We start from the raw sequence: 19308 nt of genomic DNA, 5'->3' as shown, positions 1-19308 counted from the left end.
TTCAGAAAAAAACGGCTGATCTACACTGAGTAGAAAGCTGCTGCTCTGAGTAGTTCTTCCTCCCTTTGTCATACTCAGCATGTCCGATTTCAGAACAGATGATATCAGTCAGGTAACTAAACACAGCGCCCGATCCACCATTTGTTTTTTTTTTTTCAATTTTATTTAGTCAACTATCTGCAACAGTACAATGAACACAGGGACAAAGTAAAACATGACATTTTTTTTTTTCTCCCCTCCTTCCCTCTCCCGATCCCGTGGACTCTTCCTTTACCTTCTGTTTATTCTGTCCCCTACCCCTCCCCATCCATCCGTACCCGGCTGCAAACAAAAAAAAAAAAAAAAAAAAAAAAAAAAAAAAAAAAAAACAGCAAAATAAAGTAATTAAAAAAAAAAAAAACAATTATACAGCTGAGGAATCACAATCATGAAAAACCCAGGGGACTAAGACAGAGTACAGAAACATGGACAGCATGTAGAACAGACGTCCGCGCAAGCGTAGGTACACAGATCAAGACAGAACATGGATATTTAAAACCGCACAGGTTGACAATCACTATCGATAGCCAGATTCACAAGGAGCCGCCGGGCCGGGGGGGACAGGCAACTACAGCAGAGCTGACTCCTATGCGATTTTCAGGCTCGAGGGAGGGTATCCAGTCTTTCAAAATAAGATAATAGAGGGGCCCAAGTTTTGTAAAATTTTTGGATCGAACCTCTAAGGCAAAATTTGATCTTCTCTAACTTAAGGAACATGGACAGATCTTTCAACCAAAGAGAAGCCTTGGGTGGGTGTTCTGATTTCCACGCTAATAATATTCTTCTTCGGGCGAGGAGAGTTGAAAAAGCTAGTACATTTTTAAAATTATGTGTTAATGATATCCCCTCCCCTGGAGTTCCAAATATTGCCAATTCAGCAGTGGGTTGGATACCTATTTCAAAAGCTTCCGAAAGGATCTGAAAAATTGTGGACCAGAAGTTACACAGTTTGTTACAGGTCCAGAACATGTGAGTTAGATTTGCCTTAGCTATGTGGCACCGAGCACAGGTTTCACTCACTGTAGAATAAATCCTTGAGAGTCTGGCTCTACTGTAATGAATCCTATGAAGGACCTTGAACTGAATTAGTCCAAGTCGAGCGCATGATGTTGACCCATTTACTCTACGTAATGCGTGGTTCCAAGTTTCATCAGAGATGTGTATTCCAATTTCCTCTGACCATTCCTCTCTGATCTCATTGAGCTTCACAGTATTGAAAGATGAGATGCTATTATAAAATTTGGAGATTAAGCCCCTATCCTGTGTTGGAGTTTGCAAAATTATGTCTATTCCTCCCTTTGGGGGTAAATTGGGAAAGCAGGGACTAATGTTACGAACAAAGTCACGGATCTGGAGGTATCGAAATAGGGAGGAACGCTGTAAGCTAAATTTAGAGGAAATAGCATCAAAGGTAGCGAAAATTCCATCTATATATAAGTCACTAAATTTATTTAAGCCTGCTCTCCGCCAATGGGCAAAGACAGGATCTGATAAGGATGGCGGGAAAACATGGTTATGACATATGGGACTGTAGATAGAGAAGTTTGTCATATTGAAGTGTTGTCTAAATTGTGACCATATTTTTAGGGTTGAGATTACAACTGGGCATGACGAATGCTGCCTCGGAGAGAGAGGAAGCTTTGAGGTAACTAATGCAGGGAATGATGATGGCTTACATGCATTCAGTTCTAATTGACACCAGTCAACATCTGGTTGATGGAGTAGACAGACTATTTTTTGTAGGTTTGCTGCCCAGTAATAATACAACAGGTTAGGTAGAGCCATACCCCCCTCATCCTTATGTCTCTGAAGGAAGCGCCTGCTGATTCTAGGATGTTTATTACCCCACATGAATGAGGATAGCTGTTTATCGATAGGTCTGAAGAATGATTTTGGGAGAAAAACTGGGATACTCTGAAACAAATACAGAAATCTTGGCAAGACGTTCATTTTAATACATGCTACTTTACCCGCTAAGGATAAATTTAGGACACTCCATTTCTGGAGGTCACGTTTGAGATTATTAAGCAGAGGGGAGAGATTTTTTTCAAACAGATCAGAGAAAGAACGTGTCACGTTAATTCCCAAATATTTGAATCCTGCTCTAGCAAGAGGGAAGGGCAGGTCAGTTTCTGTAATTTGGAGCGCAGAATTATTAATTGGAAAACATTCACTCTTTGAGAAGTTCAACTTGTATCCTGAGAATTTACCAAAACGGTTTAGCAAACTCACAATGTTGGAGATAGATGATACTGGGTCCGAGATGTAGAGTAATAAGTCGTCCGCATACAGGGACAGCCGATGTTCCAGCTGTTTTCTACAAATTCCCTTAAAACTCTGTGAAGTCTTGAGCATAATTGAGAGTGGCTCAATAGCTAAAACGAAGAGGAGTGGGCTGAGGGGACAACCCTGCCGGGTACCTCTGGATAGAGAAAAGGGCCCAGACCTTGTTTTGTTAGTGATTATACTCGCTTTGGGTGAAGTATACAACAGTTGTACCCATGATGTAAATTTGGGCCCAAACCCAAACCTAGCTAGTACTGCAAATAGGTAAGGCCACTCAACCCGGTCGAATGCCTTCTCCGCATCGAGGGAGACCACAACCTCAGGAGACTCCCCCGATTCAGGAGAATGGACAACACCAATAAGCCTACGTATATTAGAGAAAGAGTGACGACCCCTCATAAACCCAGTCTGATCTGAGGAGATTATGTCAGCCATGGCTGCGTCCAGTCTCATAGCCAAAAGTTTAGCTAAGATTTTAACGTCACCATTTAGAAGTGATATGGGCCTGTATGAAGCGCAGTCTGTTGGATTTTTACCATGTTTTAGTAAGAGTATGATGTTAGCTTCTGTAAGAGTCTGTGGCAAGGTTCCCCGCTCCAGTGAGTAGTTAAACATTTCAAGTAAAAGAGGTGCTAACTTGGATGAGAATTTTTTATAGAATTCGATTGGATAGCCATCTGGTCCGGGGGCCTTGCCACTCTGCATTGCTGAAATAGAATTGATAACCTCACTAAGTGTAAGGTGCTTATCCAAATCCCTTTTCCTATCAGGACCAATAACAGGGATATCCAAGCTGTTTAAGAAATTATTCATATCCGAGTTGTCCTCTGGGAATTGTGACGTATATAGGTCAGAATAAAATTTCTCAAAGACTTGGTTTATTTCAGCTGGATCAATAGTTTGCTCGTCAGGGGTCTTTTGGATCTGTGATATGAGCTGCGCCGCTGACCGGCTCTTGAGTTGGTGGGCCAGGAGGCGGCCCGCCCTCTCACCATGTTCATATACAAATCCACGGGATCTAAGCAAGGATTGTTCCACATCCTGCGTTGATATAAGATTATATTGCATTTGCAAACAAAGTCTCTCTTTGTACAGCTCGGGGGAGGGTGACATTGAATGTCTACGGTCCAGCTCCAGCATAGAACTGATAAGCTGTTCCTGCCTTAATCTTCTAATTTTGTTGCGTGTTGCCGTGTAGGATATTATCTCACCTCTAATTACCACTTTTAATGTTTCCCACAAGATGGATGGCGACACAGAATCTGATTTGTTTTCGAGCAAAAAATTATCTATGGCAGTAGACATCGATTCACAAAAATTGTCATCTGCTAGCAAAGTTGAGTCAAATCTCCAGATGGGCCGCTGAGCCTGGTTAAGTGGAAAGGCTAAGTCCAGTATTACTGGTGAATGATCAGACACTACAATAGCAGAATATTCACTTTTCTTGACAAAGGGTAGCAGAGTTTTGTCTACAAAAAAACAATCAATCCTTGAATACGACTGGTGGACATGTGAAAAAAAAGAGAATTCCCTATGATTTGGAAATAAAAAGCGCCAAGGATCTATACAACCCGCTTCCTTCATGAATGCTGCTAAGGCCTGAGCCATCTTTGATGGAGATGACAATCTAGAGCTGGAACGGTCTAGGGTCGGATCCATAACACAGTTCATGTCACCACCCAATATCAAACGGTGAGAATTCATGTTAGGTAGAGCAGAGATTAACCTGGATATGAAAGAGGGGTCATCCCAGTTGGGAGCATATATGCAAGCAAGTGTAACTTGAGTATTATATAGGGAGCCAGAAACTATAACATATCGGCCCTGTGGATCTGATATGGACGAGCTTAAAGTAAACTGTATGTTTTTATGAATCAAAATTGCTGTTCCCCTCGTTTTAGTATTAAATTGTGAATGGTAAACTTGTCCCACCCAAGGCTTCTTAAGTTTTATATGGGCTGCAGAGACCAAATGAGTTTCCTGTAGAAATGCTATTTCTGTTTTAAGTTTTTTAAGGTGGGAAAAAATTTTGGCCCGTTTCACTGGTCCTCTCATGCCCTTTACATTCCAACTAGTAAAGCGAACTGCTGAGGCGTCCACTCTTACACTGTTGCTACATACATTAGCCATGATAATCCAATTTTATACCTGTCCCGGCCCAGCAGCTCCACCTGGCACCCCCACGGGTGCATGTCTTCCTATGCATGTTCAAATTTTTAAGAAAAATAACGTAGAAAAAACAACACAAATCAGCTGTATGAATGAAAAAGGCAGCCCTGAACCCAACCCTTTTTAGAACCCACCCCAGTTGTATCCTTGCTTCTCTTGTCGAAGCCAACTGCTGTCCCATAAACACCTCGTAGGTCTTCCGATAGGCCATACACATCCCCAAACTAACTTTGGAAGGTTCCCAATAAACTTGGTATTAAGGAGTTACACTCTTTAAACAATAAGTTTAAACAGCACCAGCAACTATAAACGGTGGATAGTGTAAACGCCACAGGGCAATTGTACAATAACCAGCTAGATTATGAACGTGGATTTTTGTGCTAAAATACACTAAATTTACGTAAAAACAGAGAACAACAAAAACAGTGATAGTAGCAGCATAAAATTGTAATAATAGGGGGCATATCCGTGTACGTGCATACATGGTGCAAACATACTCACAAATGTATGGAATTATGTCCCTTATGAGAAAAACGATGCGTCCACTTGAAGCAGCATTAATTTTTTATCCAGTCATTCAATGCAGAACACGCAGGTGTAACACATAACGCAGTAATTTGTTACCAGACCCTGCTGTATCGTGGGTATCCCGTCTCACTCCGACAGATGTTTGTTTATTTTGCAACGCAGCGGTCGTAAAACGCCTGGGCTTCCTCCGGCGTTTCGAATAAGTGGCTTTCTCCCTTAAACGTAACTTTAAGACGGGCAGGGAAAAGAAGACGAAATGACACACCCTTCTGGTAAAGAGCTCCTTTGACACCGTTGAATGCCGATCTTTTCTTTGCAAGGGCGATGCTGAGATCTGGATATATCCTCAGGGTGATTCCCTGGTGCTTTACTTCATGCTGTCTGGACCATCTCAAAGCGGCTTCCTTCTCCCGGTATCGGTGAAATGCCAGGATGAAGGGCCGTGGTGGTCGTCCTGCTACGGGCTTGGGTCCAGCTGTGCGGTGTGCTCGCTCCAATTCCGGGGGAGAAGGGAATATGTCGTCCCCCATAGCATCCTTTAGCAACTTGGAGATGAACTTAGTTGGATCCTGTCCGTCTTCACTGCCTTCAGGTATGTTAAGTATGCGTAGATTGGACCTGCGAGATCGATTTTCCAGGTTTTCCAGGCGTTCCAACAAGGCAGCGTTTTGGGACTGAAGAGACTTAACAGCAGCTTCAGCTTCGATTATGCATTGAAAGTTGTCGCCTGCCAGGCTTTCCGCAGCTACAAGGCGGCTCTGAAAAGAATTCACTTCGTCCCGCAGCCCGTCCACCGAAGTTTGCAGAGGCCTAATTGACTCTTGAATTAATGTGGCCACATCCTCTTTAAAGTTGTTCCGCTGCTTAGATAGTTCCGAGACCAGTTGGGACATGGAAACGGGATCTCCGCATTTACTATCGCCAGGTGGTTCGCCGTCGGAGGAAGCCGCGGCCATTGAGGCTACCTTGCTAGCTAGGCTAGTCGTTCGCCTGGTTGAAGTAGAAAGCTTTTGTTTAGTATTGTCACTGGCCATTATAACGTCGCCAGGTTCAGAGACGGTTCTTCTTTCGGTCCGGTGCTTAATAGAAGTGTATAACTCCTGTTCTAAAGTAATTTAAAGAAAGTTGGCCGGGAGCTCCTTCACCCTGCTTCCCTCTTCTACATCGCCAAACCGGAAGTCCCGATCCACCATTTGTAAAAAATAAAAAAGCCAGTCCACAAGCATCCTCCTTCACATTATTTATTGACTGTATCTAAAAAAAATCAAATATATGTTTAATTCAAATGAAAATATAAAATAATACAATGCAACATACAATGATTTAAATTGTATTGTGTATACTTGGTCATCAAATCAGTGTCAGTTAACTCTGTTAACCAGGTTGCCTGTAGGGATTTTTAAGGTCCAGCAGGTGTCAGTATTCAGTGACACAGTATCGGCACAGTATCGGCACAGAGTGGCAATGTGTCGAAACGTTTCATGACGCGTCATCGACTCATCACTACTTATCACTAAGTGTTCCCCAAAACTGTAGAATAACAGGACAACCCCACGGGCAATGGAAAAAAAAAGATCCAACTGACATTGTCACGAAGATTTGATAATGTTGGAAACATTGTGTGTCTCTTCTCAGGTGTGATATAAAGCATATGTATAAGTTTAAATGACCTCTCCCAAATATAATTTGATGCCAAGGCCTTAAAAGGTCGACAACACAATTCATCCCAAGCCTCACCCTGTACAGTGCCTACATCTAATCCCACTAGCCCTTAACTTTATTAGTTATCCATTCTAAGAACCCACCATTATAATCCTTCAATTTGAAATAATAAAGCTCTTTATCTCCAAAATCCTTATTGGTAAGACCATTCTTGACTTTCACTTGATTCAATCTAAGAAGTGAGCACTCTTGAACAGAATCACCAACTGTTTTAATCCCTTTTTGAAGACGAGGTAAAATGTCAGGGTTCTCATGGAGTAAGAAGGGAGCAACGGTTATTGTATCCTTCCAAATGCCTGACCTTACGCCAGATAGCAAGCATGTTCTTTGACCCCCTATTGTATTGTGTGAATACTGAGGCTTTCCCAGTTGAAGTGAATAGCAAGTTCCCCAGAGGAATACCCTTTATAGAAGTAGACTCGGCGCTTAGGTAAAAAGAGTCAGGGATCACTTTTAAACCACTCTGTAAGGAATTTAAACTGTTCAGCCTAGAGTTATTGTGAGAGAGGGAGCAGCAAGCCCACCTTTCTGTACAGGTAAACAAAGATAACTATATCTTAATCTAGATCTTTTCCTGCGCCAGATAAATGAGATAATTGAACCATTCAATTTTGTGTGTATATATATATATATATATATATATATATATATATATATATATATATATATATATATATATATATAAACTGTTCAGCCTAGAGTTATTGTGAGAGAGGGAGCAGCAAGCCCACCTTTCTGTACAGGTAAACAAAGATAACTATATCTTAATCTAGATCTTTTCTTGCGCCAGATAAATGAGATAATTGAACCATTCAATTTTGACAAAATTGGTTTAGACAAAACCCTAAGGTAGGGATAGGAATCGAAAACCAGTTCCTGTTCAGAACCGGTTCCGTGTTCTGTCGTGCTAAGCTATTTCACTTTCAGAAACGTGCCCAAAAAAAAAACGCAACCCATGTCTCATGAAATTTAGAAATGCTTTTAGAAAAAAGAAGCCCAAAGTCGCATGTGTCCGAGGGTAAAAGAAACCCTTCGGGGCGGGTGTGTTTTGCTACAGTTTTCTAGCACTCTTGAAACTATGGAAAGCGCCGAGGGTAAAAGAAACACAGTCTGGAGAGCGCGGCGGGGGAAAAAACATTAGGGAACAGTGTGTGTGTTTTGACGCGCGATTAACGGCGACAAAAAAATTGTCGGCGTTAAAATGGGTTTGCGTTAACGCCGTTAATAACGCGTTTAACTGACAGCACTAATATATATATATATATATATATATATATATATATATATATATATATATATATATATATATATATATATATATATATATATATATATATATATATATATATGTGTGTGTGTGTGTATGTCCTTTGCAGCTTGTGTTGGTTCAGACGGACAACACCTCTGTTGTTTACCATATCAACCACCAGGGAGGCACCAGGTCAGCATGCCTCCTGAAGGTGTCCAGGGATCTCCTGGAATGGGCGTGTCTCCGTCTGTCCACCTTGCGCGTAGCATATCTACCAGGGCGGCAGAACCAGGTTGCAGACTCTCTATCCCGCCAGGCACCTGCTCTGGGAGAGTGGTCTCTTCACCGTGATGTAGTGCGCATGATCTGGAACCTCTTTGGCCAGGCAGAGGTAGATCTGTTTGCCACAGAGGAGTCGACCCATTGCCCCCTATGGTATTCCCTGTCAGGCGTTGCGGACGCTCTGTGCCAGGACACGCTTGCTCATCCATTGCCAAGGGTTCTCCTCTATAGGTCCGTTTACACTACACTTTTTTTAACCGAGCCGAGACCAGTCCAAGCTCGGTAACCGAGATAACTCTTGTGTGTAAATGGTCAGCAGACTGAACTGGACCACGCTAAACATAACCGGACCAGGGGCGCTGTTGAGCCGCGAATCAAGATGGCAGCTTAAAGTGGATGCTCCGTGTGACCTGCACAAAATTTCGATAAAACCCAGGATTAGAAACGTAATTTGGATCTGAAGATGTCAAAACCGACCACTCTTAAGGATTGTGATATTTTCACACGAAAACGTGGTTCCCAAAATCCAACTAAAACTGATACTTCGGGAACAGATCAAGACAAAGAAGGTGTCGCTAGCATCGATAGCATGCGTGACCTGAGTACGGTACTAGCTGAGCTTTGGTCGTTACATTCCGAGTTCGGTGGATTTGGAAGTAAACTGGTCAGCATAGATAACCGTATGGGTGAAATGACGGAAGTCCATCGCTTCTCTGGAAAAAAACATAGCAGAGGTGAAGCAAAATGTTGCGGCTAATGCTACTAGACTGGAGGAAGCTGAAAACAGAATTGTGTCAGTGGAGGAACTTTTAGAAGCTAGTACGGCTAGCCTCACCAAAGCACTGAAGCGAATTTCCTACTTGGAGACGAAGACCGACAACCTGGAGAACCGAAGCCGAAGGAAGAATCTGCGCCTTTTTGGACTCCGGGAGAGTGCTGAGGGTTAGTGGCCTTTACTGGAGTTTATACGGGAGATGCTGCCGCGCTGGCTGGAGACCGATAGATCCTTCATCATTGAGAGGGCCCACTGTACCCTGGCACCTCCGAAGCCGAACCAGCACAGAGCCGTCCTTATTCGTTTCCTGAATTTCCAAGATCGGGAATTTGTTTTCCGCTCTACAAAACAACGCAATATTCAATACAATGGGAATAAATTTTTCTTCACTCAAGATCTTTCAGCAGAAACCATCCGACAGCGAGCTGAGTTCGATAACATCAGGAAGGCTTTTTCTGAAAAGGGAATGTTCCGCAGGTTTCAATACAATCCATGCAAAATGAGGATCCTCCACAAGGGGAAGATACAGCTGTTTTCATCTCCGAAGGAAGCTGGGGATTTCCTCCGCACATACGCTGGAGAGAACTGACTGTACTGGTGAGCGGTTCAGTTCCTGAACCACAAAATCAGCTGCTTATAATTGATATCTGTTTTTCTCTATCTCAGCTGACACAGTATCCAGTTAATTTTTGGTGTATGTATAAGTCATAGGTAGCTACGGAGGGACTTTATTTTGGTTTTGTTTCCTTCTCTTATACGGTTTAGTTCTATATGTTCGTATAACACTTAATAAATGCTTTTGTATTTGCTGGTTATGTATGTCACGTTAATACGAAATATCTTCGGTTAAACGCCTCTCAGAAGAGGGAATTTATGGCTATTCATGGGTTTGCTGTATTAATGTTTTTACTATCGTGTATGGTTCATGGGCACCACTGTTGCTTTTGAAGTGGGTATCATAGTTCAGCTACTCCTCTTATTAGTGGATTAGCAAAAGCCCCAATTTATCAATCTGAGTAAGGGAGGGGGGAAGTTAAGGGTTATGTGTCACTTTCATTTTTTTTCTTTTATTTAGTTACTTATTTTATTTTACTCAAATCTGTGTGTATTTTCCGTTAACTCAGCATCATGTTTTGTTATTAACATTCAAAGAAAAAAAACAACAACAGATGGAATAAGTTGATACATAAAGATTACAAGTTGGAATGTGAGAGGTCTTCGGAAACAAACTAAACTGAAACAGGTTATAAACAGGATTAAGCAACTTAAATCGAAGATAGTCTTTCTTCAAGAAACCCATTTAACAAAGGGTGAGATAAAATCTGTTAGAAATAGATGGCCGGGCCAGGTGATATATGCATCAAATGATAATTATGCAAGAGGTATAATTATTTTGATCCATAAAAGCATACCATTCCAAATTGTAAGAACAATAAAAGATTCAGCTGGTAGGTATGTAATTGTACAGTGTAACATTTTATCATTTACTTTAAATTTAGTGAGTTTATATGATCTAAATAAAAATAAGCCAAAAAAATTTGAAGACCTGTTTCTTACTACTCTTAAAGGACTTTATGTAATCGGAGGAGATTTTAAGTGCACTTTAAACCCAAATATTGACCGATCAATTGGCCCAGATGCTTATAAAAATTACAATAGAAAATTAATAAGTCAATATATATTGGTTATCAACTTGGTGGAAATGTGGAGAGAACAAAATCCTGATAAAATAGAATTCTCTTGTCACTCGAGTATACATAAGTCCCGCTCACGTATAGACTATTTTCTTGTTTCAAGAGAACTTTTATCAATGGTCAAACAATGTCAGTATGACAGCATAGTGATCAGTGATCATGCACCTATCTCATTGAGTATTCACATAGAAAACTTGGTGCATAATACACCTCGTTGGCGGTTTCAAGCAAAATGGCTACAAGATCAAAACTTTGTCAGATTGATAGGGGAGAAGATAGATAATTATTTTGAATTAAATACGGATCAGACTAGCGCTTCAGTGAAATGGGAAGGATTTAAAGCATATATTCGAGGTGAAATTATTAGCTATACAAGTACAAAAAACAAACAACAAAAGAAGCGAATGGAAATTTTGGATAAACAAATAAAAGTCTTGGAATTAGACTTAAATACCAATGATGACCAAACAAAACAGAGTGAATTGTTACGTTTGAGAACTGAATATAATAAATTATCTTATGAAACAGCAGCAAAAAGTTTAATGTGGTTAAAACAATCTTTTTATGACCAAGGAGAGAAAGCTGGGAAATTATTGGCGTGGAGAATTAAGAAAATACAAAGTGAAAGAGCAATTAATAGTATAAAGACCCCCTCTGGTAGGATAACAGTAGATCCAGCTGAAATTAACAATAGCTTTAGGCAATTTTATGCAAATCTATATAAATCGGAGTATTAAATTTCACAGGCCATACAAAGTATCAACAGTGGTAAAGCTCCTGGGCCAGATGTTTTCCCTATTGAATTCTACAAAACTTTTAAAGAAAAACTTCAATATGTATGAAGAAGCATTTAGAAGTGAAATTCTCCCACCTACTCTGAGATATGCAATGATCACACTGATGTTAAAGCCTGGTAAACCCCCTGAGGAGTGCTTCTCATTTAGACCAATGAGTCTGATGGGGGTGGACACTAAAATACTTTGCAAAGTTCTAGCAAACAGACTGGACCCCTTTATCTCGTATTTAGTTCATAACGATCAAAATGGTTTTATACCAAAGCGTCAAGGGTTTCATAATATAAGAAGAGTCCTAAATATAATTCATGAAAAATTTGACGCTAAAGACACTGCTTTATAATCACCAGCTACCAGCTATTATCACAGCTATGTTCAGCTATGTTTTACTTTTCAACCGAAACACCCCCAGCATGGATACAAATTGAACAATTAATAACAAACCTTAGATTAAATCTGTATTTGTATTCAGCAAAACCGAAGCAACTGATAAAAATGACAAAAAAAAATCCCTTTCTGAGAAATTCAATTGATGTTTGGTATAGGACCCATCAATATATTGGAGATACCCCTTCCATTTCCTCTTTCTCACCCATCTGGGGGAACAGATATTTTAAGACAGGGACAGCTGATGGAGGTTTCAAAGTCTGGGCAAATAAAGGTGTACAGAAACTGGCAGATCTTTATAAGGAGGACAGGCTTCTTACATTTGAGCAGTTATGCCAAATATATAGCATTCCAAAGAAACACTTTTATAAGTATTTACAAATAAAACATTTTATTATGTCAAAACATAAAACGATTGAATCCAAACCACCGCTATCATACCTAGAGAATATTGTGCTAGGAAATTTAGAGAAGAGAGGTCATATTTCTTTATTTTATATAGCTTTACTAAGGCACGATGAGGAATCCACAGCAGATAAATTGGATGCATGGAGAGCTGACATTCGAGAAGAGATACAAGTAGCGGACTGGAATACTGCATGCGTAAAGGCCCAAAAGCAAGCAATCAATCAATACAAGCATGAAACTCCTTCAGTACAAGTGGTTAATGAGAACTTGCATAACTCCAGTCAAATTGAATCGCTGGACACCTAACATCCCAGATATCTGCTGTAAATTCACTGTGTATGGAAGTGTCCAAAGTTATAACAATTTTGGAACTTGGTTACGCAAACTTTGTCAGAGATTGTTGAAGTGAATGTACCTGCTGAGGCCAAAATGTGTGTTTTGGGTATTTATTCAGAGAACTGTGCTTTTAATTCCAGACAGTTAAAACTGATTAACTTTGAACTCCTGCAGGCCAGGAGATTAATATCTCTGTACTGGAAAAAAATGGATATACCATCAAAGCACATGTGGGTGAAGGAGATGGCATCGTGTATGGCTCCGAAGCGACTCACTTATATTGTCAGAGGAAAAGGAGCGAAATTTGAAAAGACATGGTCACCGTTGACCGAGTTTCTGAAACGTTACAAAGGACATTAAGAGAACTGTGCAGAGATTGCTGTTTTTTTTTGGTTTTTTTCTCTCATGGTTCATTATTGTTTATTTGTGTTTGTTTGCTTTGGGAACTAAGATATTTACTTAGAATATGTGTTAAGTGTATCACTGTCACTTGCTCTTACTGTTATTTTATAAGATTCAATAAAAATAAAAAAAACATAACCGGATCGCGCTAATTGCAGACCAGTTCCTGAGTAGGTCTTGGTCTGTTTTTTTTTTTTTATCCCGGTTATCTGATAATGAAGAGTGCATGAGCAGACCGCGTCATCCGCTTACAGTCAGCTGACTGTCCGCGGTTTTTCCGGCGTGTCTGGCTGCACGTTCACACTCCATTCAGACAAATTTCAGACATTCATAATAATACTAGCTTCCTTACCATAACACACGATTTCCAGAGATGATTCTGCTTAGCAGTGTGATGAACGTCAGTGTCTGTTGTTGTTTCCTGCGTCTGTAAATCCTTATTAGACGTTCGTTTGTCTTGTCCATGTCCCAAAAGCCGACTCTGTCTAACCATAACATCCTGAATGTTACGGGCGCCACTATTTTGATTTGCTTTGTCCCGCCTTCAATCCCAGAGAGCAGTAGTACTGCAGATCTAGGAGGCGAGGAGCAACCAAGGAACCGGGATAGTGTGGTGTGTAAACGGTCGTCTCGGCTTGGTTAACTGATCCAAGCTCAGACTGGTCTCGGCTCGGTTAAAAAAGTGTAGTGTAAACGGGCCTTATGCCTTTCCACCCCTCTCGCTGATTTGGCCTACTCTACGGAGGGTTCTCAAGGAAGACCACAGGGTGTTGCTGGTAGCTCCGTTCTGGCCGGTGCGCCAGTGGTTCCCACTGCTATGGAGTCTGTGTCTCAGTACTATTCTGGATTCCTCCAGTCTCTTCTTGATAAGGGCCGCTCTCCTTCGACCCATAAGGTGTATGTTGCGGCAATCTCATGTTGTCACCTACCTGTCGACGACCGTACAGTGGAGCACCATGATCTGTTCTCTCTTTTTCTGCGTTGTGCTCATAGGTTACGCCCGCTGCCGGCTCCACGAGTGCCCGATTGGGACCTACCATTGGTTCTCGCGGCTCTGTGCCACCCTCCATTTGAGCCTTTGGCACAAGCGGACCTCAAGTGGCTTTCCTGCAAGACTGCTTTTCTGTTGGCTATCATCTCAGCTAAGAGAGTCAGTGAGCTACATGCTCTCTCTGTCAGCCCTACCTGTATCAAGTGGGCTCCAGATGGCTCCGGTGTTACCCTGTGGCCTAATACTGCATTTGTGCCTAAGGGGATGTCTCCTTTTCACCGTAACCAGCCATTGCGGTTGGCTCGGTTTCAGCCTCAGTCAGGTGCAACTGAGGATGGGTCTGAGTTATTGTGCCCAGTAAGGGCGTTGGAGGCATACATTGCGGCCACCGCGAATCTAAGACGCTCGGACCGGCTTTTCCTGTGCTATGGGGGTCTGAGGTTAGGCTGTCCTCTTTCCAAGCAGCGTCTGTCCCATTGGATTGTGTGTGTTATCTGCCACGCCTACGCTGCAGGTCGCTGCTCCCTGCCAGTCAGGGTGAGGGCACATTCCACCAGGAGCGTCTCTGCTTCCTGGGCGGCTTTGAGAGGGGTCCCGCTGGAAGCAATATGTGCTGCTACATCATGGGCTTCCCCGACCACCTTCACGAGGTTCTACAATGTCAATGTGACTGCCCCTCATCCACTGGGTCAGGTCCTTTTACCAGGTTCTGCTGTGCCCTCTCAGTGAGGTATGTGCTCAGGATTCCTTGTGACATAGTTGGCATTAGTCATTCAGTGCTTTCAGCACCGCCCTCTGGCGGTCAGGAGGGATGAAATAGAACGAAAGTTACGTATGTAACTATGGTTCTATGAATCCCGGATGACCGCCAGAGCTTCTCTGTCACTCAGAATCCTTGCTTCTGCGAGAAGATTCTGTAGGAACAGAGCCAAGAATGACACGAGGCCATATAGCCTCTGAGTGGTCATCCAGCGTCACAGGTGTGACTCTGTTGGTATAATTACTCGAACTGCATATGCCCGAAGGGAACATTCAGTGCTTTCGGCACCGCCCTCTGGCGGTCAGGAGGGATGAAATAGAACAAAAGTTACGTATGTAACTACGGTTCTAGTTAGTTGGGCAAGGGGTGACGACGGCGGAGCGGCCGACATAACAACAGCAGCATGGTCGCTCGGTGGAGGATGGTTTTCTCCAGATGTGGACAGTTTTGTAACAAGGTTGAGCTTCTTCTGGATACTTGGCATCATTCGAAGTTTAAAAGCAGCAATTAACACTAATTTTGACAAAAAAAAGCCCAAACAAATGCCAAGATGCGGGAGCAGACGAAAAACCCGACTACTCCACCATTACCGTCATGTGACCCTCCTGAAGAGTTAATTTTAATGTGTACGAATTTTATTGTGGTTCAATTAATCAGGCCTATTTTCTGTAGTTTTCACTGTTTTGTGATGACAAAACAAACTTCCTAAGCATAATGCAACCATATGACAGGTAAAAGAGTTTAAAACGGAGTTCCGAGTATCATTGCAAGTGAGCTTAGTCAAACTCAGGATCTGCTTCACACCATGTTGCTGTTTTGACATAATTTATACAAAACATGCTGATGTTAATCATCGGGAGGACAATTGGAAAGTTTGAAATGGGGTGATATTGGTGTTATGAGGTAATTATTGATGTTTTCTGTAGAACAATGTGCTCTCCTGTCTGTTGGACCTTTTCTTACTTTGGTGTATGTGTGTTTTCTTTTCCCCAGTCACGTGCCTTTCTAACAGAGTATTACCGTGACCACAACATGGACCTGGTGCGACTGCTGAATCGGTTGGGCCAACCACTGCCATCCTGGCTACATCAACAACTCCAGAGCACACGCTGAAGCAGAGGCCACACATCAGATGGAATCTGTGGTCAACAAAATGGCACCCAACAACACTCTTACCGAGCTACATTTGAGCTTATTTTACCAGTACTCCTGATAAACGGGGGAAAAGGAAGACTGTATAACATGAAATCTTTGCTAACTGTTGGTACTGGGTAGATCCATGAAGATTCTTCTGTTCTGCTGCCAACCTCTTGCTAGTACCAGGCACCGTTCGGCCTCAGTCTGTGTCTAGGACTGGCCCAATGCAGGACAAATCAGCTGAGAATCAAAGATTCACAGGTACCAACGGGTCTCAAGCTTTAACGACAGATGAGTCGTGATAATGTGAAGATTCAACAGAAGACTGAAACTGTGTGGGTTGCTGGTTTGGTGTAAAGCGAGGCTTAGCATGCCCAGAAAGACTGTTGCTCCCTCAGAACCACGGCAAAGGTTTGAGGTCAGATGAGAAACACACAGACAGGTTGAAGCAGACAATGTACACACAGCCTGTGTCTTCATCCACTTTTCTCTCGGATCACCAGTTGTACTTGATAGTCAGGCCGTTGGGCTCTAACTGGACAAGTAAAGGCTCTGCAACCATCTCACAAGGAACCATAGACACAAATGTAGCTGTTCAACAAGCTGGGATGCTTTATTCCCCTAATGCTGAACGTTCATGAAATTCTAACGGTTCGGTCTCAGTGGTGTCAATGTTGTGGTGGATCGAGTGTGGCACAAACATTTCTACTCCTAGAATGAGCAACAGAGGGGCTAATACTTGGCAATTAAATAAAATATGGCTTTTGGATAGGGGTTTCCAGTTCATAACTGCGCTAGTGTTTTTGTAGCAGTGTTTTTTTGGTTCCACCAGCAAAGCACTGAATCTAGCAACAATAACAAAAACTAATACAGATCTATCTCAGCACCAACTCTGCTGAACCAGAGGAAAGAACCACTCTCATCAGAGACTGGAGTCAGGCTCATGGAGACCAAGAACCAATTGATAGTTTTAAGATCAGCATGTTAAAAAAAAAAGAAAAAGACCTGCAAAATGGAAGATGAAAATAACAAGAAGATGGTTTAGCTGATAGATGGCATGGCTCTGTTGTCTCTTAACTAGCTGCTGTTTGTTTTAATGAATTCCATCAAGTTACGTTCCATCTGACTCCATTTGTCTGAACACTTTCAGGTCTTTAATATCACCAGCTAGTGTTATAAGTCCTGCCTGATATGGTGTGGATGAGTTCTGTTTCCAACAATGTTTATAAAAGCTGATTGGAGACAAGAAATGTTGGTCAGAGGGTTATTTTATGGCGCGCTCACGCTAGTATTTAAAAGTAAAACTGCTGATATATGAAAATATCTGCAACAGGACAAACAAATGCAGTCATTTGAGTCCCTTTTGCAGAAATTCGGACTGAGAAATAGTATGACGGAAAATGTCCAAATGTTAAAGTCCAGTTGCCTCTGATTTAAGCCTGCTTGTGGTTGCCATGACCCGGATAACTGAGAATTTGTATAGACATGTTGTAGAACGTTCCAAACTTCAAGCCGGTGGAGCCACTTCCAACCTCTAAATTCTGACTTGACTAGTTACAGTTTAAGTCCTCTTATGCTGTAACTTCACATTATTTCAACAGCGTAGTATCAGGGTGGCCATTTTGACTCTCAAAGTTATGAGAACTAAGCATTTACACATTTTTCGCCTTTGGTTAAACGCAGAGTTATGCACACATGCTGAGTCTGTGTAAGTACTAACCTAACTAAGCATTTCAGCTGCTTTTTTAATATGATTGCAGTAAAAAGTAAAACAACCATAAAGATGAGAACACAAGCCATGTTAGATTGAATAATTGTCAGTTGAGTGTATTCTTTCATGTAAGATGCAGTGTGGCCTGAGCCTACTGGTCCAAAACGCTGAAATGCCACTAGTCAGTATAAAGTCATGTCTGCCTTTGAAGAATGAAGAAACTCCAGCTGTGGTCCAGGGTGGCCCAACATGCTGCCAGAAGTTTCTGTATCCTTTCATTCATACAGTAAATTCTTTAACATCTGGTGTGGCCTGACCCCCTCTGCTGCTCTGTTGCCTTTTATTTAATAATTTTGTTTTGAGTGGAATGTATACCATACATTTCTGAGGTTTGCCATCCATGGCAACACAGACAAAGCAGGTCAAACAATGTATGCATCTGAAAGAATAAAACTAAAGGTTAACCCTTTCTTTTTGCATTTTAGAGTGCAGTGTTTAAGTTGGCAAGGTAAGGAAATATATGAAACTAACCACAAATGGATAAGAAGCTCATTTTGCATTTCAACTTGTCTTTTCTTGGTATGTTTCATGCAGGTTATGTACATTTAGAGCGACATCAAAGTGATGCTTCTTTCCAAAGTTCTAACAATAAAAAAAGAGGTTAGGAAGCCATGAGATTCACCCATATGCTGACTATAAGAACGGTTACACACGTTCTCCACTCGCTCATCCTATTTATTTTTATGTGATTTCCTTTGGAAATGGAAAGACCTTGTAATGACATACTGTAGGACACATTTTTTATTATACAAGGGAAGCATCTTTTTCTTGGTGTTAAAAAAATTCAACTGCCTCCTGTCATTGCAGCTACCTCCGAGTCATGTCCATGAGCCCCAGAGACAATAAAAACCTCCGAAAACTAGAGCCAGTTTTTTTCTGTGAGCAAAACAAACAAGAACTCAACAAGACGGCTACACCGTGAAAAGACAATTCAAAATTTTTCAAACCTAATAAACCTAACACAGAAGTAAACAGGCATCAGAGCCAGTCCAAAGACGGATTAAAAGCTGCTGTTTTCACTTTTGTATTAATGTTTAAAAAGCTAACACTGTATCATGCTTAATAAACCTCAAGAGTGGCTGAATCAAAGAGGTTTTTCTTTTCTTTGCCCACTCTGTTCTGGAGCAGGTTCAACATCTCAGCAGCCAATTGTGCTTGAAGGCGAATCAATTGTTGCTTTCTCTGATTTCTGCAGTTATGTATAATTATTTTATTAGTTTAGTGGCTCTGTGACTGGGGAACACCATTAAACTCTACAGAACCGAGAGTGCCACTCTGTGTTACACAAACAATGTGTAGGCTGAGAATATTAGGATAAATTATTGACTGGGTATGGGCTGCCAAAAGTGAAAATTTATTGAAAAAAAAAAAATCACATTTCTGTTTTTTAGCACACTTTTTTCACATTGAGGGCATTTTCCTCACATTTACTGGAAAAAGGCTTAACATAAATCTTAGATTTATTTCTACATCCCATATCTATATACAAACCTGATGTTTATCTAAATATTAACTATATATATCTAAATATTTTATATTTGAATATAAATCCATCCATCCATCCATCCATTTTCCAAA

General features: G+C 41.4%; 1 protein-coding gene across 2 annotated transcripts in view; it reads left to right on the top strand.

Moving 5' to 3' along the window:
* Positions 1-18814, top strand: part of LOC105916053 (N-deacetylase and N-sulfotransferase 2) — a 52503-nt gene extending 33689 nt beyond the window's left edge. For both annotated transcript variants that reach the window (XM_036130682.1, XM_036130681.1), the window contains one exon: positions 15816-18814. In XM_036130682.1, the coding sequence (XP_035986575.1) occupies positions 15816-15935 (120 nt within the window). In that variant the 3' untranslated portion in view covers positions 15936-18814. The remainder of the gene's footprint in view (positions 1-15815) is intronic.
* The last annotated feature ends 494 nt before the right edge of the window (positions 18815-19308 follow it).

Source organism: Fundulus heteroclitus, unplaced genomic scaffold (assembly GCF_011125445.2).
Source record: "Fundulus heteroclitus isolate FHET01 unplaced genomic scaffold, MU-UCD_Fhet_4.1 scaffold_37, whole genome shotgun sequence".
Taxonomy (NCBI): Eukaryota; Metazoa; Chordata; class Actinopteri; order Cyprinodontiformes; family Fundulidae; genus Fundulus; species Fundulus heteroclitus.
Note: the sequence above shows the minus strand (reverse complement) of the source record. Positions and strands in the feature narration are given on the sequence as shown.